The following is a 23,828-nucleotide window of genomic DNA, read 5'->3' as shown; positions in this document are numbered from 1 at the left end:
GGACCGGTAATAGGGCGGGACTGGGCGCAGCCGTTTGCTCGGGCCAGTTACCGCATAGCCCTTACCTCATAACCGTTACCGCGAGACAGCTGTGGGGACCGTTAGTTCCAGACCTAGGTAAGGCGGTTAGAGGTCCTGCTGGGCCAACCGGCCAGGTGCTGGTCCTCTGGTGGAGAGTGTGGCAGAGGGTGGCTTTCTCCCGGGGACGCTCCAGGACTCATGGCCTTGTGGCTGCAGGTGAGCTGAGGGGCACTGTTAGGGGGAGGCAGGGGCCGTGTCCTGCGGAGCTCCAGAGCCCTTGCCACCGTGGGCCACTGGTCTTGAGTGGTACCTAGGTCCTGAGGCAACGGGGAACCTCTCTGCCATCCCTGCCTTCGTGACCTGGTGTCAGCAGCAGTGTGCATGGGTTGCAGTCCGCAGGACCCTGGGACGCAGGTACACTCCACTCCCGTTGGGGCATCTGAGGAGCCTGAGGGCTAGCTGGGTCCTGGGCACCTGGCTCCCTCAATGATGATAGCTGTGCTGAGTCTGGGGACCTGACCTTGAGTGGACTGCCTGCTAAAACCTGCCTCTTTTGCCCAGCCTGGGCACTGGCAGGAGGACCCAGGTTGGGCGCAGGATGAATGTTCCCTGACAGGATTATGGGCCCAAGCAGGAACTCTCTGCTCATCAGCCAGGACCTAGACCTTGGAGGGTGAAAGTTGTGCCCTGGGCTCTTGCCCTTTCTTGTCATAACAGAGAATAACATTCATTTGATGTACGTTTATAGAAACATCATTTGATCATGACTTGATATCAAGAACGAGTGATCTGAAACCAAAATTTTGCAACAACTGTCAGGTTGGTTTATTTCTCTTCCTCAATTCTTGTCTCATCACAACAAAATTTGGAGCAATGGACCGAAAGGTGTAGGACAAGTTACAGCCTGGTTCAGGCTCAGAGAGATTTTTTTATTAGTTTCACACTCCCAAAGGAGTCCTCCTCATCCTTCCAGTCAAGCCCTCTTGGCTTTCCCCTTTTATACTTCCAGTCTTCTCCTTTTTAGGCATCAGTGAACTAAAATGGACTGGAATGGACAAACTTAATTCAGATGACCATTATATCTACTGCTGTGGGAAAGAAGCCCTTAAAAGAAATGGAGTAGCCCTTATAGTCAACAAAAGAGTTTGAAATGCAGCACTTGGGTGCAATCTCAAAAATGAAAGAATGATCTTGGTTCATTTTCAAGGCAAACCATTCAGTATCACAGAATCCAAGTCTATGCCCCAACCACTAATGCCGAAGAAGCTGAAGTTGAATGGTTCTATAAAGGCCTATGACACCTAGCTGCTTCTGCTAAGTTACTTCAGTCGTGGCCGACTCTGTGTGCCCCCATAGACGGCAGCCACCAGGCTCCCCCATCCCTGGGATTCTCCAGGCAAGAACACTGGAGTGGGTTGCCATTTCCTTCTAGAACTAACACACAAAAAAATGTCCTTTTCATCATAGGGGACTGGAATGCAAAAATAGGAAGTCAAGAGGTACCTGGAGTAACAGGCAAATTTGGCCTTGGAGTACAAAATGAAACAGGGCAAAGGCTAACAGCTTTCCCAAGAGAACACATTGGTCATAGCAAACACCCTCTTCCAACAACACAAGAGATGACTCTACACATGGACATCACCAGATGGTCAATACCAAAATCAGATTGATTATATTCTTTGCAGCCATAGATGGAGAAGCTCTATACAGTCAGCAAAGACAAGACTGGAAGCTGACTGTGGCTCAGATCAAGAATTCCTTATTGCCAAATTGAGACTTAAATTGAAGAAAGTATGGAAAACCACTAGGCCATTCAAGTATGACCTAAGTCAAATCCCTTACCATTATACAGTGGAAGTGACAAATATATTCAAGGAATTAGATCTGATAGAGTGCCTGAAGAACTATGGACGGGGGTTTGTAACATTGTACAGGAGGCAGTGATCAAAACCATCCCCAAGAAAAATAAATGAAAAAAGGCAAAATGATTGCCTGAGGAGGACTTACATACAGCTGAGAAAAGAAGATAAGCTAAAGGTAAAGGAGAAAAGGAAAAATACACCCATTTCAGTGCAGAGTTCCAAAGAATAGCAAGGAGAGATAAGAAAGACTTCGTTAAGTGAATAATGCAAAGAAATAGAGGAAAACAATAGAATGGGAAGACTAGAGAACTCTTCAAGAAAATTAGAGATACCAAGGCAACATTTTCATGCAAAGAAGGGCACAACAAAGGACATAAACAGTATGGACCTAACAGAAGTAGAAGACATTAAGGAGAGGTGGCAAGAATACACAGAACTATACCCAAAAAAAAAAAAAAAAAAAAGTCTTAATGACCCAGATAACCGTGATGGTGTGATCAATCACCTAGACCCAGACATCCTGGAATGCAAAGTCAAGTAGGCCTTAGGAAGCATCACTACAAACAAAGCTAGTGGAGGTGAAGGAATTCCAGTTCAGTTCAGTTCAGTCACTCAGTCATGTACAACTCTTTGCGACCCCATGGACTGCAGCACGCCAGGCCCCCCTGTCCATCACCAAATCCCAGAGTTTATTCAAACTCTCATCCTTTGAGTCGGTGATGCCATCCAACCATCTCATCCTCTGTCGTCCCCTTATCCTCCTGCCCTCAATCTTTCCCAGCATCAGGGTCTTTTCAAAGTTGAACTATTTCAAATCTTAAAAAATGATGCTGTGAAAGTGCTACACTCAATATGCCAGCACATTTGGAAAACTCAGCAGTGGCCACAGGACTTAAAAGAGGTCAGTTTTTAATCCAATCCCAAAGAAGGGCAATGCCAAAGAATGTTCAAACTACCACAAAATTGCACTTATTTCACATGCTAGCAAAGTAATGCTCAAAATTCTCCAAGCTAGACTTCAACAGTGTGTGAAGTGAGAACTCCCAGATGTTCAAGCTGGATTTAGTAAAGGCAGAGGAATGAGAGATCAAATTGCCAACATCCGTTGGATCATAGAAAAAGCAAGAGAATTCCAGAAAAACATGTACTTCTGCTTCACTGACTATGCTAAAGCCTTTGACCGTGTGGATCACAACAGACTGTGGAAAATTCTTAAAAGATGGGAATACCAGACCATCTTACCTGCCTCCTGAGAAACCTGTATGAAGGTGAAGAACCAATAGAACCAGACAAGGAACATCAGACTGGTTCCAAATTGGGAAAGGAGTACATCAAGGCTGTATATTGTTTCCCACCCCTGCCACCCTTGCCCCCATTTATTTAATTTATATAAAGAGTACAAGATGTGAAATGCCAGGCTGGATGAAGCACAAGCTGGAATCAAGGTTGACAGGAGAAATATCAATAACCTCAGATATGTAAATGACACCACTCTATAGCAGAAAGCAAAGAGGAACTAAAGAGCCTCTTGATGAAAGTGAAAGAAGAAAGTGAAAAAGCTGGCTTGAAACTCAACATTCAAAAAATTAAGATCATGGCATCTGGTCCCATCACTTCATGGCAAATAGATGAGTTGATAACGGAAGGACTGATGTTGAAGCTGAAACTCCAGTACTTTCGCCACCTGATGCAAAGAGCTGACTCATTTGAAAAGACCCTGATGCTGAGAAAGATTGAAGGCAAGAGGAGAAGGGGACAACAGAGGATGAGATGGTTGGATGGCATCACCAACTCAATGAACATGAGTTTGGGTGAACCCCAGGAGTTGGTGATGGACAGGGAGGCCTGGCGTGCTGCGGTTCATGGGGTCGCAGAGCCAGACACGACTGAGCAACTGACTGAACTGAACTGAACAATGGAAACAGTGACAGACTTTATTTTTCGGGGGCTCCAGAATCACTGCAGTTGATGACTGCAGCCATGAAATTAAACGACACTTGCTCCTTGGAAGAAAGGCTGAGAACAACAGCAACTCCTCCTTTTGGTTATGTCCTGTGCAATGTGGGGCTTGTACCCACCACAAATCAATGAAAGGGAATACAAATGGACATACACTCAAGGCTGATTGACAATTATAAATTATATACAAGCAGGCTAAGTTGTTTATATCTCCCCATAGTTCCACCTATGATAATTAGATGTAGAATATTCACAAACCCTGTATCAGCTCCTAACTGCCTAACTGGCCAAGGTTAGAGAGAGCTCCTGTGGTCATTTTGTATCCACCGTGTGCCTAGGGTACATGTGTAGCAGTTGAAAAGTCTCTGCAGTTATTTTGTAGCATATATGTGAGCTCTCCTGGGTGTGTCTGGGATGGAGTTTAGAGATCAGCTTGCATCCCTTTCAGCCAGGCCTCCCCTCATCCCCGCTCATGTCTTTCTACCCAATACAACTAACCACACCCCTCCCTCACTTTTCAGTTTTCCTTAAAACTTTTAGGAGTCCGGGGTTTGGGGTATGAGGAATCCATCTCCTTACCTGTCTCTGCAGTGAACCTTTCACTGCTCCAAACTCCTACGTTTTGGTACAATTTGGCCTCACTGTTAGTGGGTCACACAGACTTGCACTGAGTAACGGAGCTGCAGAGATGACGGTGGAGTAGTAGTGAGGGGCTCTGCCAGACGGTCATCCAGAGAGCATCCTTATTGTAGATGGGCTTGCATTTCAATGTCCCTGCGCAGCTGGTGCTCCAGTCTTTCATTCTCTTGAAGCACTTAAAGAGGATCTTGAGAACCACAAGAAAGTGGTTTCCTTAGAGTGAACCAATTATATGTTACCAAGTTTCCTTTGCCAGTGCGATGCCCAATATCAAAAACTTGGTGATGAAGCAAAGACTGAATGTAGGCGATGACATAGTCAAAGATCCCAAAAAACAAAAGCAAACCAAAAACCATACCAGCACATGCACTACTCAATATGGCCTTGGCACCTAGCAAAGGAATTTTATCATCAAAGGAGTACTAGCTTTGGCATCCCAGGAAGGGGAGATGTTTTTATCTTTATCTCAAAAATGGACAGTCTTTACTTCTGGTCAGTGTGTTTTTTTCTTTAAAACTAATGCAGATGTGCAGTGCATATTTGATAAGCCACACACAGGCAGTTTTGGTTAACCTAAAGTTCAAGTTAAATTATTGTATAAGCCAAAATGACTTTCCCATACCTTCAGTCAGTTCGGTCCAGTTGCTCAGTTGTGTCTCTTTGCAATCCCATGAATTGCAGCACACCAGGCCTCCCAAAGAAAGGCAGTGCCAAAGAATGCTCAAACTACCGCACAATTGCACTAATCTCACACACTAGTAAAGTAGTGCTCAAAATTCTCCAAGCCAGGCTTCAGCAATATGTGAACCGTGAAATTCCAGTTGCTCAAGCTGGTTTTAGAAAAGGACCAAATTGCCAACATCCGCTGGATCATAGAAAAAGCAAGAGAGTTCCAGAAAAACATCTATTTCTCCTTTATTGACTATACCAAAGCCTTTGCCTGTTTGGATCACAAAAAACTGTGGAAAATTCTGAAAGATGGGAATACCAGACCACCTGATCTGCCTCTTGAGAAATTTGTATGCAGGTCAGGAGGCAACAGTTAGAACTGGACGTGGAACAACAGACTGGTTCCAAATAGGAAAAGGAGTACATCAAGGCTGTATATTGTCACCCTGCTTATTTAACTTATATGCAGAGGACATCATGAGAAACGCTGGACTGGAAGAAACACAAGCTGGAATCAAGATTGCCAGGAGAAATATCAATAACCTCAGATATGCAGATGACACCACCCTTATGGCAGAAAGTGAAGAGAACTAAAAAACCTCTTGATGAAGGTGAAAGAGAGTGAAAAAGGTGGCTTAAAACTCAACATTCAGAAAACGAAGATCATGGCATCTGGTCCCATCACTTCATGGGAAGTAGATGGGGAAACAGTGGAAACAGTGTCAGACTTTATTTTGGGGGGCTCCAAAATCACCATAGATGGTGACTGCAGCCATGAAATTAAAAGACACCTACTCCTTGGAAGAAAAGTTATGACCAACCTAGATAGCATATTCAAAAGCAGAGACATTACTTTGCCAACAAAGGTCCGTTTGGTCAAGGCTATGGTTTTTCCAGTGGTCATGTATGGATGTGAGAGTTGGACTGTGAAGAAAGCTGAACGCTGAAGAATTGATGCTTTTGAACTGTGGTGTTGGAGAAGACTCTTGAGAGTCCCTTGGACTGCAAGGAGATCCAACCAGTCCATTCTGAAGGAGATCAGCCCTGGGCTTTCTTTGGAAGGAATGATGCTAAAGCTGAAACTCCAATACTTTGGCCACCTCACTCAAAGAGTTGACTCATTGGAAAAGACTCTGATGCTAGGAGGGATTGAGGGTAGGAGGAGAAGGGGACGACAGAGGATGAGATGGCTGGATGACATCACTGACTCGATGGACTTGAGTCTGAGTGAACTCCGGGAGTTTGTGATGTACAGGGAGGCCTGGCGTGCTCCGATTCATGGGGTTATGAAGAGTCGGACACGACTGAGTGACTGAACTGAACTGAACTGAGGCCTCCCTGTCCATCACCAACTCCCGGAGTTCACTCAAACTCATGTCCATCTAGTCAGTGATGCCATCCAGCCATCTCATCCTCTGTCATCCCCTTATCCTCCTGCCCTCAATCCCTCCCAGCATCAGTCTTTTCCAATGAGTCAACTCTGCACATCAGGTGGCCAAAGTACTGGAGTTTCAGCTTTAGCATAAGTCCTTCCAAAGAAATCCCAGGGTTGATCTCCTTCAGAATGTCCTGGTTGGATCTCCTTGCAGTCCAAGGGACTCTCAAGAGTCTTCTCCAGCACGACAGTTCAAAGCATCAGTTTTTTGGCTCTCAGCTTTCTTCACAGTCCAACTCTCACATCCATACATGACCACAGGAAAAACCATAGCCTTGACTAGACAGACCTTTGTTGGCAAAGTAATGTCTCTGCTTTTGAATATGCTATCTAGATTGGTCATAATTTTCCTCCCAAGGAGTAAGCATCTTTTAATTTCATGGCTGCAGTCACCATCTATGGTGATTTTGGAGCCCAAAAAATAAAGGCTGACACTGTTTCCACTGTTTCCCCATCTATTTCCCATGAAGTGATGGGACCAGATGCCATGATCTTCGTTTTCTGAATGTTGAGCTTTAAGCCAACTTTTTCACTCTGCCCTTTCACTCTCATCAAGAGGCTTTTCAGTTCCTCTTCACTTTCTACCATAAGGGTGGTGTCATCTGCATATCTGAGGTTATTGATATTTGTCCCGGCAATCTTGATTCCAGCGTGTGCTTCTTCCAGCCCAGCATTTCATATGATGTACTCTGCATATAAGTTAAACAAGCAGGGTGACAATATACAGCCTTGACGTACTCCTTATTTGGAACCAGTCTGTTGTTCCACGTCCAGTTCTAACTGTTGCTTCCTGACCTGCATATAGGTTTCTCAAGAAGGTCAGGTGGTCTGGTATTCCCATCTCTTTCAGAATTTTCCACAGTTTATTGTGATCCACACAGTCAAAGGCTTTGGCATAGTCAATAAAGCAGAAATAGATGTTTTTCTGGAACTCTTGCTTTTTCCATGATCCAAAACTCAGCCTAATCCTCAAACTTACAGAAACCTTTTCTAGGCGGCGTTAGGTAGGTAGCTCCACTTGTGACCTGCAGGTGGCGCCAATGCCCCCACTTCATCGTTGGTGCTGTGGTAACTACATTACCCAGGAGCCTCGGCAGCTCTGGGCCAATGAGGCCCCACGGAAGGGGAATTTCCGTTCATAGGGACGATGCCTGGGTGGGACTTCCTGTTCCCGTTTTGGGCGGACATATTGTTTGCTTTCGGATTAGTCCACCAGATCCGTATCCAGAAGGCTACGTCACACACTGGGTGACGCGATGGGGAAAACGTGAGAGGCGTTGTTGCCCTAAACAGAGGCGGACCTGAGGATTGGTAGTGGCACTGATCGGGTGACCCGGCCGCCGGAGCCCAGGACCTAGCACCTGTCGCTCTGCAGCCACTCGCCTTCCCCAGTCCGCAGGTGCCGATGGCGGCCGCGGTGCTGACGGACCCGGCGCAGGTGGGTGCTGCGCCCCCGGGTCCTCCCTCGACCTCCGTCTCTGAATCCTGAAGCCTCGAATGAGGGAAGCCTCAGAGCCCCGCAGCTCTGGGCCCTGTGTCCCGACCGTAGGGGCGCTCTTGGGCGGACTTTTCTGACAGCCCGCGTGATGGGATGACAGAACGTTACAGAAGTTGGGGCCGGAATGTGCAGAGCATTTGGGAAACCTCGAGTCTGAGTCTTTGGTGTCTGAAAAGATCAGAGGGTCTGAGCCGCTGTGCCTTCGTTCTGAAGGTGATGGGAGCACGGAAGGTTCTAAACAGAGACCGTATCTGATGGTTTATGTAGACTGTCCAGGTGTGAAGAAACTTGACGTGAGAGAGAGGACAGTGGAGCATAGAAATGTTGAGAGATGGTCCAAGGCCACGCAGTTGTTAGATGGCCTAGTGGACTGGGGCACACAGGGTAGACTCAGCTCCAGGTCCTTATGGCCGAGCAGCAGCAGGAGAGAGGCCCGAGGCTCTCTTGGGGCTAGATCGTGGTTGCTTCTCTCTCAGTTTCCCTGTATCTACAGGTTCCCCAATCTCAGAAGTAATTGTGGGATTTATACAGTGAGACAAGGATGTCCAGTCTCTCATCAATTCCACCTTCACCTTCACCTTCACCCATCAGGGCCCCAGGATTGTGGTTTCATAGAACGCGTTACCTTGCACTCTCGCAGCTCTTGAGTCTGAGGACTCCTGAGAAACACCAACCTCAGAGTTCTCAGTCCAGTCCAGGGGTTATAATGCAGGACACTGACTCCTGGTGACCATTGAAATAAGGCGTGGCAGTTTGTTCCAGGCACAGGAACCAGCATACCTGATGGTGAGATTGAATTCGGAATTAAAAAAAAAAAAAACTACAGATCATCACCAAGTCTGGTAGCAGGAGTCAGGCCTGAAATGGCCAACTGAGCAGCCAGGCCTCTGTTCTGAGGGTGGTGTAGCCATGGCAGATGTGGAGCAGAGGAGCGAGGTGATCTGATCTGGGTTCTCACAGCTTCCCTGTAGACGCCATGTTTGATCCCTGGGCTGGGAAGATCCCTTAGAGAAGGAAATGGCAATCCACTCCAGTGTTCTTGCCTGGGAAATCCCATGGACAGAGTAGCCTGGCGGGCTACCATCCATGCGGTCGCAAAGAGTTGGGCACAGCTTAGTGACTAAACAGCAACAAAGACGATTCTGAATTCCAAGTGGAGAACAGGCTATGTGGTGAGGGTTGAGGGAATTAGGATAGAGGTGAGGAGAAGGACGGGAGAAGGCTGCTTCTGTATTCCAGGCGAGTTAGAATAAATGGTTGGGCCAGAGGGGTCGCTGTGTAGACGGGAGAAGTGATTGGGTCAGATTTTCTGTGTAAGAAAGAGACAGCCCCAAGGTGTTAGGCCATATCAGTCAGAAGGGTAGAAGCGCCATCAGCTGACGTGGGCAAGTTAGTGGTAGAAGGAACTCTGCATATGGGTATCAGTAGTTTATTTGTGGCCACGTGGAGAGTCTGAGATGTGCCAGAGAACCCTTGAGATATCCAATGAGCTGCTGGACACGGGGCTGAAGTTATATGGAGGGGTTCAGGAGAGAGACATCCAAAAAGTAGAAGATGGCATGTACACAGGTTTACAAGGGGGAAACTCCAGCACCACAACAGTACCATCCTGCCGCGTCTGGCACAGAGGGTGAGAAAGACCTGATACAGTGAGCATGTGAGGAAAAAACAGACACATATAATTTGGCAACCGGGGAGTCAGGGGACCCTCCTGCGCTCCATGACAGGAAGACAAAATGGCTCCTTTCAGCCCGCCCTTTTATTGGCAGAAGTCACATGAGATCATTAGGGAATAGCTATACTGGGGAGTTTGATCAGCGCACCGTAAAGAGGGAGTAAAGTTATGGTTCTGCTGTTGATTAGGAATATCTTGTTTTGTTTCCATGGGGACGGACTCAGGGGCAGGCAGTGAAGCGCAGCAGAGAGCACGTCCCACCCGAAGAATGTCCGTTTGGCATACTTACTAGAACAGTCAAGAGAGTGCAGTTTGCCGCACCCTGGAGTCATGAGGCAAGGTGCTCGTCTCTGCTCCAGGCTGCAACACCCTCCTGCAGTCTCCCGGGAATGGTTTCCTGGTAACGGTTACTCAGTAACAGGTGCCTGCAAATGGCTGTACGCCAGCTCCGCACCTAACCTGTTGATTTCCTCAAGGTTTGGCGGCATGTGAACTACGTTACCCAGCAGGCTCTGCTCTCTGGGGGCCAGTTAATGAGCTAGGAAGATGATGGTGGAAGCCAATAACTGGGTAAGCGGCCAGAGTTGTGATCAGATCAGATCAGATCAGTCGCTCAGTCGTGCCCGACTCTTTGCGACCCCATGAATCGCAGCACGCCAGGCCTCCCTGTCCATCACCAACTCCCGGAGTTCACTGAGACTCAACGTCCATCGAGTCAGCGATGCCATCCAGCCATCCCATCCTCTGTTGTCCCCTTCTCCTCCTGCTCCCAATCCCTCCCAGCATCAGAGTTCTTTCCAATGAGTCAACTCTTCGCCTGAGGTGGCCAAAGTACTGGAGTTTCAGCTTTAGCATCATTCCTTCCAAAGAAATCCCAGGGCTGATCTCCTTCAGAATGGACGGGTTGGATCTCCTTGCAGTCCAAGGGACTCTCAAGAGTCTTCTCCAACACCACAGTTCAAAAGCGTCAATTCTTCAGTGCTCAGCCTTCTTCACAGTCCAACTCTCACATCCATACATGACCACAGGAAAAACCATAGCCTTGACTATACGGACCTTTGTTGGCAAAGTAGAGTGATCTAGAAGAGCAATGTGCATGTGGAAAAGGAGTGTGAATTGATGGCACTTGGGCCCTGATTTGAGGGGCTTAAGGAATAAAGATGAGCCTAACTTTGGTTGTCTGGTAATCATGATTTTAGCAACTTTCAAAGAACTGCCTGGAAGGAGGTGGGTGGGGGTCTCGTACGCCATACCAGCCCCAGAGTTTAGACAGGCCTTTCTGCCCCACCTGCCTGTTGTTGCTGTGGGTGGACACAGTGACCAACGGGACCCTGAGGAGAGAGCAGACGTATATGGCACCTGGTGCTGGTGTTTGCTCTGAGCTGAGGAGCTGGGTGGGAAGGAATGGTCAGGGGAGTTCTGTGGCGGCAGATGGGATCCTTGGGAAGGAGACTGCTCACAGACTGCTCTCCCCATTGTGGCAGGGGAATGTGACCTTTGAGGACGTGTTCGTGTCCTTCTCCCAGGAGGAGTGGGGGCTGCTTGATGAGGCTCAGAGGCTCCTGTACCGCGAAGTGATGCTGGAGAACTTTGCACTGATGGCCTCACTGGGTAAGGCCCTCTTGTCCCCTGCAGTGCCTGGACTAGGCTCTCCCCCTTCCCTGTTTCCTGAATCAGAACCATAGGCAGTACCACCACCGCCCTGGTTCCCTGGAGTAGGTACCATGGGTGCCAGGTGTGAACTGTGGGCTCTAGCACTTCTGGTTTCTGAGTGCTCCCACGACCTGCTGCCCTGAAGGCTTGCATGGAGGAATGCAGGCGTGAAGTGTCCAGTTGTCACCCAGTGGATCATGTCTGGTTTGTCCTCTCCCTGACTGGGTGCCTCTGTCCAGATTCATGGCACTCCTGTGCCCCAGATTGTGTCCCCTTCCTCTAGCTGACATTTCTCATAGCCTACCTGTATCAGGAATCCCAAGGACCCAGTACAATCACTACTTGTTGGGACCACTAGGCTATTCCTGCAAGACAATACTTCAGAGATATTTTCATATTTAGGTTTCTTTTCTGAAGGGTGGGTCACCCACACCTGGCCATTTACCTGTCCTGTCTTTTCCTTAGGATATGCATCTTCCATGTCCCATGGGGTTTCCCCACAGGAGCTGGGCAGGGAGCCCTGGGTCTCTGACTGGGCCAACACAATTCCAGCCCTGACCAGAGAGGCTCAGAGTGCAGGTAGCCCTGGTGAGTGGGAGCTGGGGAAAGTGTGATGTCAGGCTGGGTTCTGGTCACTCTCCAGCCTCTCAGTGCCCACAGTGGTTTAAGTGCCAAGGCCACTGCCCACACCTCATTCCTGTCTTTACTGCCCTGTTTACCCACTTACCTTTTATGCTGTGACCTTTGGCCTTTGGCAGTTCATCACCTCTGCCCACATCTCAGCTGTTCCTCTCCACTGCTTCCTCTGTACTGCTCTCCAACACTGGCTTATATGCTGTGTGTGTCATGAGAGGTGCACATCCTTCAGATAATTCTTAAGTACCAGCTATTCTATTCATTTGTAGCTGTTTAGTAAACACACTCTTCTGCATGTCTCCCCAGCCGCCAAGGCCTTCCTACAGTGCATTTGTGGATAATTTCATTGGGGACCCTGGCTCTTTCTGGGCTGTTCATCAGATCATCAGATCATCAGATCAGTCCTCTCCCCATCAAAGCCACTTCCAACCTGTGACCTTTAGATGCCAAAGACTGTGGAGCAGCCCTTTACTCAACTTGCACCCTGACCTTTTGTCCTGATGGCAGACCTCAGTCTTAGTTTTGATAAACGCACATTTGTAATAACTGCCCCTTCCCACCAGTGTCACTGTGTACTTTACCAGCATTTGTCTGCTTTCAGGTTGTTGGCATGGAATGGAGGACGATGAGATCCGTTTTGAGCAGAGCATTTCTATAAAAAGAGTGTCTAAGGGCATGATTCCTAAGACGATTCCGTCTTCCCAGAAGGCTCACCCCTGTGAGACATGTGGCCCGATCTTGAGAGATGTTCTGCACATGGCTGAGCACCAGGAAACACGTCCTGGGCAGAAACCATACTTGTGTGTAGCATGTGGGAAACAGCTGTGGTTCAGTGCAAACTTCCCCCTCCACAATCAGCACAGTGGAGAGAAACCCCACAGGAGGGACGTGCACAGGGCCCTTCTTGTGAGCAGCTGCCCTGTCCAGTCGTCAGAGACACCTTTTACCACCGGGGAGGGTTGTGAGGACTTCCCAACCAGCTCAAGCATGTTTCAGCAGCATTACCCTCTTAGCAAGTGGAAGCCACAGAGTGACACCCACTGTGCAGAGGTCTTTCACAGTGGACAGAAGCATTATGAGTGCAGCGAATGTGGGAAGGCCTTCAGCCGCAAAGACTCACTTGTTCAGCACCAGAGAGTCCACACTGGAGAGAGGCCTTACAAGTGCAGCGAATGTGGGAAAACCTTTAGCCGCAAACCCATACTTGCACAGCACCAGAGGATCCACACTGGAGAAATGCCTTATGAGTGTGGCATATGTGGGAAAGTTTTTAATCATAGCTCTAATCTCATTGTACACCAGAGAGTCCACACTGGAGCACGGCCTTACAAGTGCAGCGAATGTGGGAAAGCCTACAGTCACAAATCCACGCTTGTTCAGCACGAGAGTATCCACACCGGAGAAAGACCTTATGAGTGCAGCGAATGTGGGAAATACTTTGGCCACAAATACAGACTCATTAAGCACTGGAGTGTTCATACCGGGGCACGGCCTTATGAGTGCATTGCATGTGGGAAGTTTTTCAGCCAAAGCTCCGATCTTATTGCCCACCAGAGAGTTCACAATGGTGAGAAGCCGTATGTGTGCAGTGAGTGTGGAAAAGCCTTTAGCCACAAACATGTGCTTATGCAGCACCTTAGAATCCACACTGGAGAAAGGCCGTATAAATGCAGTGAGTGTGGGAAAGCCTTCAGGCAAAGGGCTTCCCTCATCAGACATTGGAAGGTTCATGCTGGAGAAAGGCCTTAGGAGAGCAGGCAATACTCTGTCTTATTCAACATAGTGAGTGACACCAGAGAGAGGCTCCGAGAGGAGCCTTCGTGAATAGCTATAAGCTAGAAGATGAGCCTCGTGTTTGAACTCCCACCCTGAGGAGATTCTTCTGTGTACCAGCTCTGTGGGAAGCGTTCTGGGGCAGTATTGTACTTCATAACATGCCTTGGCCACTGTGAAAGGTCTCTGCATGCTTGCCAAAAGCGTGTCACTGCCAGTGTCTGAAAGAAGCCATACATCTGTGCAACAGCAGGGCCCCACATTGTGCATATGTCACCCCAGATGCTTTGGTGGGCAAAATCTCTGCTCTTCCTGTCTTCCCTAGAGGGCACCATCGGTAGCCTGACCCTATTGATGATCCTCACTCCTTCCTGCTCCCTACTGGTGGAAGCATGGGTGTGACCCATTTTCGGTCAGAAGAATGCAACTTAGTTCTGCTGGTTGCCTGCAGAGATGTCCATGTTTCAGACTGTTGGTCTCTTGTGAGCCTCGTGATGAGTTTGACCAGCCCCCAAGTCACCTGACCTGGAAATTGTCTGCCTCATATTGTTCTGGTTTTGCAACACATGCCTTAGTTTCTAAGCTATCTTTTCTCCTGGGAATTTTGTTCACTCTGTGGGTTGAGTTGAGAACAGAATTGGGCTTGCCAGCCTGAAAGAATGAACAGCTTGTGTGAGAAGGCCGACTGTTGAGTCTCAGTGGTATTTGCAGAAGGATAAAGAAAGAACAGCTCTTATTCTAGTTTCAGCCTAATTTACATCACTGCTCAAGACCTCCTGGGAAGGAGTACCAGGCTTTGCAGGCCTAATTGTGTGTCCTGTATGTTGAGATGATTTGTGTGACAAAGGTCTTCTTGAGCAGGTTGTCAACCTCTGATGTATGTGGGAACAGCATGAATTGGGTCCCTTGTTCCTAGGGAATGTTTCAGAACTTGATTCCCTGGGACCTGCCTGCATCCCTGACATTATTTAGGAGGGTAATATTTGGTAGGCAGATGTCACTGTCACCTACAAGGACAAGTTCAGTTCAGTTCAGCCGCTCAGTCATGTCCGACTCTGCAACCCCATGAATTGCAGCACGCCAGGCCTCCCTGTCCATCACCAACTCTCAGAGTTCACTCAGACTCAAGTCCATCGAATCAGTGATGCCATCCAGCCATCTCATCCTCTGTCGTCCCCTTCTCCTGCCCCCAATCCCTCCCAGCATCAGAGTCTTTTCCAATGAGTCAACTCTTCGCATGAGGTGGCCAAAGTACTGGAGTTTCAGCCTTAGCATCATTCCTTCCAAAGAACACCCAGGGCTGATCTCCTTCAGAATGGACTGGTTGGATCTCCTTGCAGTCCAAGGGACTCTCAAGAGTCTTCTCCAACACCACAGTTCAAAAGCATCAATTCTTTAGTGCTCAGCTTTCTACACAGGCCAACTCTCACATCCATACATGACCAGTGGAAAAACCATAGCCTTGACTAGACGGACCTTTGTTGGCAAAGTAATGTCTCTGCTTTTCAATATGCTATCTAGGTTGGTCATAACTTTTCTTCCAAGAAGTAACCGTCTTTTAATTTCATGGCTGCAGTCACCATCTGCAGTGATTTTGGAGCCCCAAAAAATAAAGTCTGACACTGTTTCCACTGTTTCCCCATCTATTTGCCATGAAGTGATGGGACCAGATGCCATGATCTTCATTTTCTGAATGTTGAGCTTTAAGCCAACTTTTTCACTCTCCACTTTCACTTTCATCAAGGGGCTTTTCAGTTCCTCTTCACTTTCTGCCATAAGGGTGGTGACATCTGCATATCTGAGGTTATTGATATTTCTCCCAGCAATCCTGATTCCTGCGTGTGCTTCTTCCAGCCCAGCCTTTCTCATGATGTACTCTGCATATAAGTTAAATAAGCAGGGTGACAATATCCAGCCTTGACATATTCCTTTTCCTATTTGGAACCAGTCTGTTGTTCCATGTCCAGTTCTAACTTTTGCTTCCTGACCTGCATATAGGTTTCTCAAGAGGCAGGTCAGGTGGTCTGGTATTCCCACCTCTTTCAGAATTTTCCACAGTTTATTGTGATCCACACAGTCAAAGACTTTGGCATAGTCAATAAAGCAGAAATAGATGTTTTTCTGGAACTCTCTTGCTTTTTCTATGATCCAGCGGATGTTGGCAATTTGATCTCTGCTTCCTCTGCCTTTTCTAAAACCAGCTTGAGCATCTGGAAGTTCACAGTTCACGTGTTGCTGAAGCCTGGCTTGGATAATTTTGAGCATTACTTTACTAGCGTGTGAGATGAGTGCAATTGTGCGGTAGTTTGAGCATTCTTTGGCATTGCCTTTCTTTGGGATTGGAATGAAAACTGACCTTTTGCAGTCCTGTGGCCACTGCTGAGTTTCCAAATTTGCTGGCATATTGAGTGCAGCACTTTCACAGCATCATCTTTCGGGATTTGAAGTAGCTCAACTGGAATTCCATCACCTCCACTAGCTTTGTTCGTAGTGATGCTTTCTAAGGCCCACTTGACTTCCCATTCCAGGATGTCTGGCTCTAGGTCAGTGATCACACCATCATGATTATCTTGGTCGTGAAGATCTTTTTTGTACAGTTCTTCTGTGTATTCTTGCCACCTCTTCTTAATATCTTGTGCTTCTGTTAGGTCCTTACCATTTCTGTCCTTTATCGAGCCCATCTTTGCATGAAATGCTCCCTTGGTATCTCTAATTTTCTTGAAGAGATCTCTAGTCTTTCCCATTCTGTTGTTTTCTTTCTATTTCTTTGCATTGATCGCTGAGGAAGGCTTTCTTATCTCTTCTTGCTATTCTTTGGAAGTCTGCATTCAGATGCTTATATCTTTCCTTTTCTCCTTTGCTTTTCGCTTCTCTTCTTTTCACAGCTATTTGTAAGGCCTTCCCAGACAGCCATTTTTTGCCTTTTTGCATTTCTTTTGTATGGGGATGGTCTTGATCCCTTTCTCCTGTACAATGTCACGAACCTCTCTCCATAGTTCATCAGGCACTCTTATCAGATCTAGCCCCTCAAATCTATTTCTCACTTCCACTGTATAATCATAAGGGATTTGATTTAGATCATACCTGAATGGTCTAGTGGTTTTCCCTACCTTCTTCAATTTCAGTCTGAATTTGGCAATAAGGAGCTCATGAGTATAGAATAACTTAAAATGTACTTTTATGGTTCTAGCTTTTTAAACTCTGCATAATTATTTTGTGATTTATCAGTGTTCTGTGTATCAGTTCATTCTTTTTCATCCATACTTTTACTTACAGTATTCCACTTTAGAGAAGTAGTTCCAAAGCAAGTGACCCAGGAGAGAACTCACAAGGACAAAGCTATACTTTCTGTTATGACCTTAACCTGGAGGTGATGTCACCGCTTCTGACTTACTCTATGGATAATACAGACTAATGCTGGTACATGGTGCAAGGGGACTCACTTTACAACAGTAAGATGCAACGTGGGAGGTATTTGGGGGAGCATTTCTTGGATACTGGTGACCACAGTCATGGTTTTTCTTTTTTTACCTTTGTGTATAGCCTTTTAAGGAAGAAGGCAATGGCACCCCACTCCAGTACTGTTGCCTGGAAAATCCCATGGACGGAGGAGCCTGGTGGGCTGCAGTCCATGGGGTCGCAAAGAGTCAGACACGACTGAGCGACTTCACTTTCACTTTCCAGTTTCATGCATTGGAGGAGGAAATGGCAACCCACTCCAGTGTTCTGGCCCGGAGAATCCCACAGACGGAAAAGCCTGGTAGGCTGCAGTCCATGGGGTCGCACAGAGTTGGACATGACTGAAGCGACTTAGCAAAGCCTTTTAATGAGGAATTATATTGACTGATTTAAAAAGTTAAACCAACCTTGCATTTCTGAGGTAAATCCCATTTGATCATGATGCACTACTCTTTTTATGCATGGTTCAATTTTATACACTGGTTTTCTTGTTGAAGATTTTTGTATCTATGCTCATGAGAGCTGTTAGTCTCTCTCTCTCTCTTTTTTTTTTTTTTTTGGCTCTGATATTTTTAATGCTTGGGTTTGGTTGCTATCAGCGTAATGTTGGGTTTACAGAATAAGTTGGTTAAGTATCCCCTGCTCTTTAATTTTCTGGACAAGTTTGTGAAGAATTGACAGTGTTTCTTTCTTGTTTGATAGAATTCACCAGTGAAGTATGTAGGCCGGGAGTCTATTTTGTGGAAAAGTTTCTAACTGTAAAATTCCATAGTGAACCTGTACTATGCTTAGTCACTCAGTCGTGTCCGACTCTCCCTCTGGAGACCACCAGGTTCCTCTGTCCACGGGATTTTCCAGGCACGAATACTGGAGTGGGTTGCCATTTCCTGCTCCAGAGGATCTTCCCAACCCAGGGACTGAACTTGCCTCTCTTAGTAGTGTAGTGAAGTGGCTCAGTCATGTCCGACTCTTTGCGACCCCATGGACTGTAGCCTACCAGGCCCTCCGCCATGGGATTTTCCAGGCAAGAGTACTGGAGTGGGTTGCCGTTTTCTTCTCCAGGGGATCTTGCCTCTCTTGCGTCTCCTGAATTGGCAGGCAGATTGCTTACCACTAACGCCACTTGGGAAACCATAGTGGACCTAGGTTTATAGAATTTACCCCCTCCCCCCGCCACACACACACACCTATACATACAGTGAGCTTTGGTAGTTTGTATCTCTCGTGGAGTTTTTTAAGTAGTCAAAATTTTCAAGCTATTCTCTTATTTTAGTACCTGTAGAATCTGTAGTGGTGCCTCCTCTCTTATTCTTATACTGATAATGTCTGTATTTTTTTTCTTTACCAGCAATTTATCTGCTTTATTGATATTCTTCGAGCACTTGACTTCACTGATTTTTCTGTTTTGTTTTCCCTTATTTTGACTTTACTGTTACCTTTTGCTTTTATCATCTTTCATTTCTCTTCTGCTACATTTTAGCATAGAAGCTGAGTTCCTTCATTTGAAACCTTTGGGTTTTTTGCTAGTATAGTTGCTGAATACTAAGAACCACCCTGTAACAACTACTTTAATTACCTCCCACAAAACTTAATATGTTGTATTTTCATTTAAGTTATTTTAAACCTTTTCCAGTTTCGTTTTAAATTTCTTCTGACACATGGTTCTTTTAGAAGTATGTTATTTGGGCTTTTCTTTTTGGTAATTGATTTCTAATTTAATTCATTATAGTCAAAGTATACATATTATGACTTGAATTATTTTCATTTATAGGTATTTGATTTATGGCCCAGAATATGGGTTATCCTGCATTTCACGTTAACTTGAAATGAATGTATATTGTTTTCTTGTTTGGTGGAGAGTTTCTACAAATGTCATCTCAAGTTAATGTAATTAATAATGTCTAAGTTTTCTGTGTCCTTACTCATGGGATGGGCACTGCTCTGTCAATTATTTGAATGGGGTTGTTGACATCTCTGACTCTAAAAGTGGATTTTCCTATTTTTCTGTTTAGTTCTATCATGTTTTCCTTTGTGCTATTTATTTTTATTCTATTTTTATTTTTCTATTTGCTTTGTGCCTTTTTATTAGGTGAATAAACGTTTCCTACTGTTATGTCCACTTAATGAGCAGACCCCTTTAGCATTAATAAAAGGCCTTCTTGGGACTTCCCTGGTGGTCCAGTGGTTAAGACTCTGTGGAAGTACCGTGCGCTAGCCGATTGTGCCGCTGGGGCATTAGACTCTGTACTCCCAATGCATGGGGCCTGGGTTCAGTCCCTGGTCAGGGAATAGATCCCCCATGCCACAACCAAGGCCTGGGGTCCTCTTTATCTATAGTGATATTCTTTGCCCTAAAATCCACCTTGTCACACACTTAACATTGTGTAGTTTTGATTCAATACTCATTTTGCCTTTTTGAGTGAGTGAAGGTCGCTTAGTCACGCCCGACTTTTTGCGACCCCATGGACTATACAGTCCATGGAATTCTCCAGGCCAGAATACTGGAGTGGGTAGCCATTCCCTTCTCCAGGGATCTTCCCAACCCAGGGATCAAACCCAGGTCTCCCGCATTGCAGGCAGATTCTTTACTAGTTGAGCCACAAGGGAAGCCCTTTGCCTTTTTGTGTACTGAAAATACCTGCTTTTCAGTAGATATTCTTTATATATTTTTAAGGTTTTTTTTTAATGTGGACTGTTTTTTTAAAGTCTTTATTAATTTGTTACAATATTGTTTCTGTTGTATGTTTTGTTTTGTTTTTTCTTTGACCATGAGGCATGTGGGATCTTAGCTCCCTGACCGGGGTTCAAACCTGCACCCCCTTCATTGGAAGGCGAAGTCTCAACCACTGGACCGCCAGAGAAGTCCCAGAGATATTCCCGATATTTTACATGCTTAAGTTCCTTAGAAAGAGTATGATCTTTGGGGATCTTGATTCCAAACATTTTTAGGTGGAATTATTGCAGCAATCATTTTAAGGCTATTTTCTCACCCTCTGCTGAGACACAAGTCATTCTGTATTTTCTACCGTATGCTTCCTAAGGTTTCTGATTTAAACTGATTGGAACAGGTGCTATTCTGTTCTCTACATTATCCTTGGAAATTGTTTCATTGAATCCTTTTGGGTGTTTCTTTACTCAACCTCTGGTCCTTCCCTACCTATATATACAGATTTGTACTGAGCTGAACACTTGAAGATGACCCTCTGTAGGTCTGTCTTTTGTCCTGTGCTCTGTTGAACTCCAGACACCTTAGCAGGCCCAGGTTGTAAGTTCTTTCTCATATCAGGATGATTTTGGGGGTCTCCCTGGTCTCAGCACTTTTGTATTAGAGCCTGGGAACTTCCTTTCATGGAAACCTGAGATGGCCATGGGGCTTGTATCATTTATTTGCTCTCTCTGATAGGTTACTGGTATTTTTTCCAGTATATTAAGAATCAATTTCATGTACTTTATTTTTTTTTTCAAGAAAATGTATGAATCGTCCTAAAGCAGATACTTTGAATAAATTAGTAGAATTGATAAAACCTCCAATTACATCAGGAAAAAGAAAAAAAAAGAAATCATGTGTTTATAAATATAAGCAAGGAAAGAAGGTATAGCACTAGATATCTTTGAGACATAATGGATAATGTGTGATTGTTTTCTATTTTGACTGTGCCATGTGGCATGTGGGATCTTAGTTCCCTAAGAGCAAAACCAGGTAATGAAATATATCAGGGTGTGAGTGTAGATGCAAAAAAAAAAAAAAAAAAAAAATCCTTAACAAAATTTTAGAGAATTAAATGTATGTATTTATATATGGCATATTTTGAATTGTTAAGCCAGTTTTACACTCCTGATAATGATTACAACCTAGTGAGATTGATCATGAATATAAGGTTGGTTTAGGGGCTTCCCGGGTGACTCAGCGGTTAAGAATCTGCCTGCAATGTAGGAAACACGGGTTCAATCCCTAGGTCGTGAAGATCCCCTGGAGGAGGGCATGGCAACCCCCTCCAGTATTCTTGCCCAGAGAATCCCATGGACAGAGGAGCCTGGCAGGCTGCAGTCCAAGGGTTGCAAAGAGTCAGACATGACTGAAGCAACTTAGCACGCACGCACACAACATTGGTTTAACAATTGAACATATATTAATTTAATCCGTATTAACTAGAAGGTATGGTATAATGAATATATCTGGTCTTTGTCCCAGGTTCCTGTCACAGAGCTTGAGAAATCATGAAATTCCTGGTATGATAGGAGTCTTTCTGGTGCTAATGGAGTGACTCTTGATAAGCCCCTAGAAAGTTTGAGGATGCACACTGGTTACCAGAAAGACCAAGTGTATGATTAAAAGTTTGAAACTGAGCCAGACAGACCTGTGGGGAGAGAAGAGGATCTAGATGTTTTGTTCCGGCATGTGACCATGATCTAGTCAGTTGTGTCTGTGTAATCAAATTCTGATCCAAACACTGGATGGACAAGACTGGATGGGGCTTCTGGTTGGTGAACATATTGATGTGCAGGAGAGTGGTATGTCTGTACTCCCCAGAGACAGGTCATGGAAACTTCACACCTGGGACCTGCCCATACCTTTCCCTTGCATTCATTCCATTGGCTGTTCCTGAGCTGTATTCTTGATAACAAAACTGGAATCATAGGTATAGCACTCTTAGTAAGTCCTCTGAGCCATTCTAGCCAATTCTTGAACCTGAGGGGATCATGAGAACTCCTGGAATTATAGCCAGCTGGCCAGAAGTGCAGTTGGGCCCTGTGACTTGAAACTCCTTTCTGAAGTGAGGAGGACTTTCTTGTGGAGGACTGAACCCTTAAAGATGTGGAGACCGACACAAACTCTGGGTAGTTAGCATCAGAAAATTGATGTCAGAACCAATATATGGTAGCGTTAGAGACCGAAAGCTGACATTACATTTAATGGGGAAAGTTTGGGTGTTTTCCCCCAATACCAGGAATAAGGAGGAATGTCCACTCTCACAGCTTCTATGTAATGTTGCACTGAGAGTCTGTTCTGGTGACACAGGAAAATTAAAGAGAATAAATGATGCGCAAATTGTAAAGGAAGACCCAAAGTAGCCATTATTCACAGATGACATGATTATTTATTTAGAAAACCCTTTACTATATATTAAAAAAAAATAAGATCTAATTGATTAGTCAAGGTTACAGGATAAAAAGTCAATATACAATAAATGTTTGGAAGTTGAAAAACTATACTGCTTATTGTAGCATCAATATATGAAATATATAGGAATTTACGAAAGAAAATACATTCAACAACTACAAAGCAAATTCACAAAACTTCACTGAGACATAACCATGTTTCTGGACCTAAGGACTTAATATTTTAATTTATTCTCCTGTAATTGTGCTGTTGGTTCACACAGCTATCAAATGCCCAGTGACTTTGGTAGAAATTGACAAAATGATTCTAAAATTCATATGAAAATTCAAAAAACCTAAAATATTCAAATTTTGGAAAGAACACAAATTTTAAAGGTTTTAGTCTGATTTTAAGAATCAATTATAGAATTGTTAGAGAGCTTTACTAACAAAAGTATAATATTGATGAAAGGCTAGACAATAAAAATATATAGAGGACAGAAACAGACCCACACCTGTACTGTCTATTTTCAATAAAATTGCCAACAATGTTTTCAACAAAATGCTCTAAGATAACATCCATATGAAAAATAAAGTGACAGAAACCATCAACATCTCATCATTGAGTAATTAATCTGAAGTTCATAACCTTGAATGCCTGAAACACAAACATTACATCTCATAGGAGATATGGATGAGGAGCACTCTTTGAACATGGGTTAAACAAAGACTTTTTTACCAGACATAAAAACCAAAACCGAAAAAAATAATAAATTGAGACCAGATCAGATCAGTTGCTCAGTCGTGTCCGACTCTTTGTGATTCCATGAATCGCAGCACGCCAGGCCTCCCTGTCCATCACCAACTCCCGGAGTTCACTGAGACTCACGTCCATCGAGTCCGTGATACCATCCAGCCATCTCATCCTCTGTCGTCCCCTTCTCCTCGTGCCCCCAATCCCTCCCAGCATCAGAGTCTTTTCCAATGAGTCAACTCCTCGCATGAGGTGGCCAGAGTACTGGAGTTTCAGCTTTAGCATCATTCCTTCCAAAGAAAGCCCAGGGCTGATCTCCTTCAGAACGGACGGGTTGGATCTCCTTGCAGTCCAAGGGACTCTCAAGAGTCTTCTCCAACACCACACTTCAAAAGCATCCATTCTTCGGCGCTCAGCCTTCTTCACAGTCCAACTCTCACATCCATACATGACCACAGGAAAAACCATAGCCTTGACTAGACGAACCTTTGTTGACAAAGTAATGTCTCTGTTTTTGAATATGCTATCTAGGTTGGTCATAACTTTCTTTTCAAGGAGTAAGCGTCCTTTAATTTCATGGCTGCAGTCACCATCTGCAGTGATTTTGGAGCCCAGAAAAATAAAGTCTGACACTGTTTCCACTGTTTCCTCATCTATTTCCCATGAAGTGATGGGACCGGATGCCATGATCTTCG

At 45.3% G+C, this 23,828-nt stretch overlaps 1 protein-coding gene across 3 annotated transcripts; it reads left to right on the top strand.

Annotated features, from left to right (window-relative positions):
* The first annotated feature begins 37 nt into the window (after nt 1-37).
* ZNF772 (zinc finger protein 772) lies at nt 38-22,991 on the top strand. Of its 3 annotated transcripts, XM_005219813.5 has the most exons (5): nt 38-117; nt 1,489-8,023; nt 11,243-11,369; nt 11,877-11,999; nt 12,649-22,991. In XM_005219813.5, exons 2-5 carry the CDS (start codon nt 7,991-7,993, stop codon nt 13,794-13,796), a joined length of 1,431 nt encoding a protein of 476 aa, XP_005219870.1. In that variant the 5' UTR covers nt 38-117; nt 1,489-7,990; the 3' UTR covers nt 13,797-22,991. The 3 variants fall into 3 exon arrangements, with proteins under 3 accessions (XP_005219870.1, XP_059733645.1, XP_015313951.1); XM_059877662.1 differs by lacking the exon at nt 1,489-8,023 and having other exon boundaries at nt 52-237; XM_015458465.3 differs by lacking the exon at nt 11,877-11,999 and having other exon boundaries at nt 52-8,023.
* Nucleotides 22,992-23,828: the final 837 nt, after the last annotated feature.

This window comes from Bos taurus, chromosome 18 (genome assembly GCF_002263795.3).
Source record: "Bos taurus isolate L1 Dominette 01449 registration number 42190680 breed Hereford chromosome 18, ARS-UCD2.0, whole genome shotgun sequence".
Taxonomy (NCBI): Eukaryota; Metazoa; Chordata; class Mammalia; order Artiodactyla; family Bovidae; genus Bos; species Bos taurus.
This window is presented reverse-complemented; position numbering and strand designations above follow the sequence as displayed.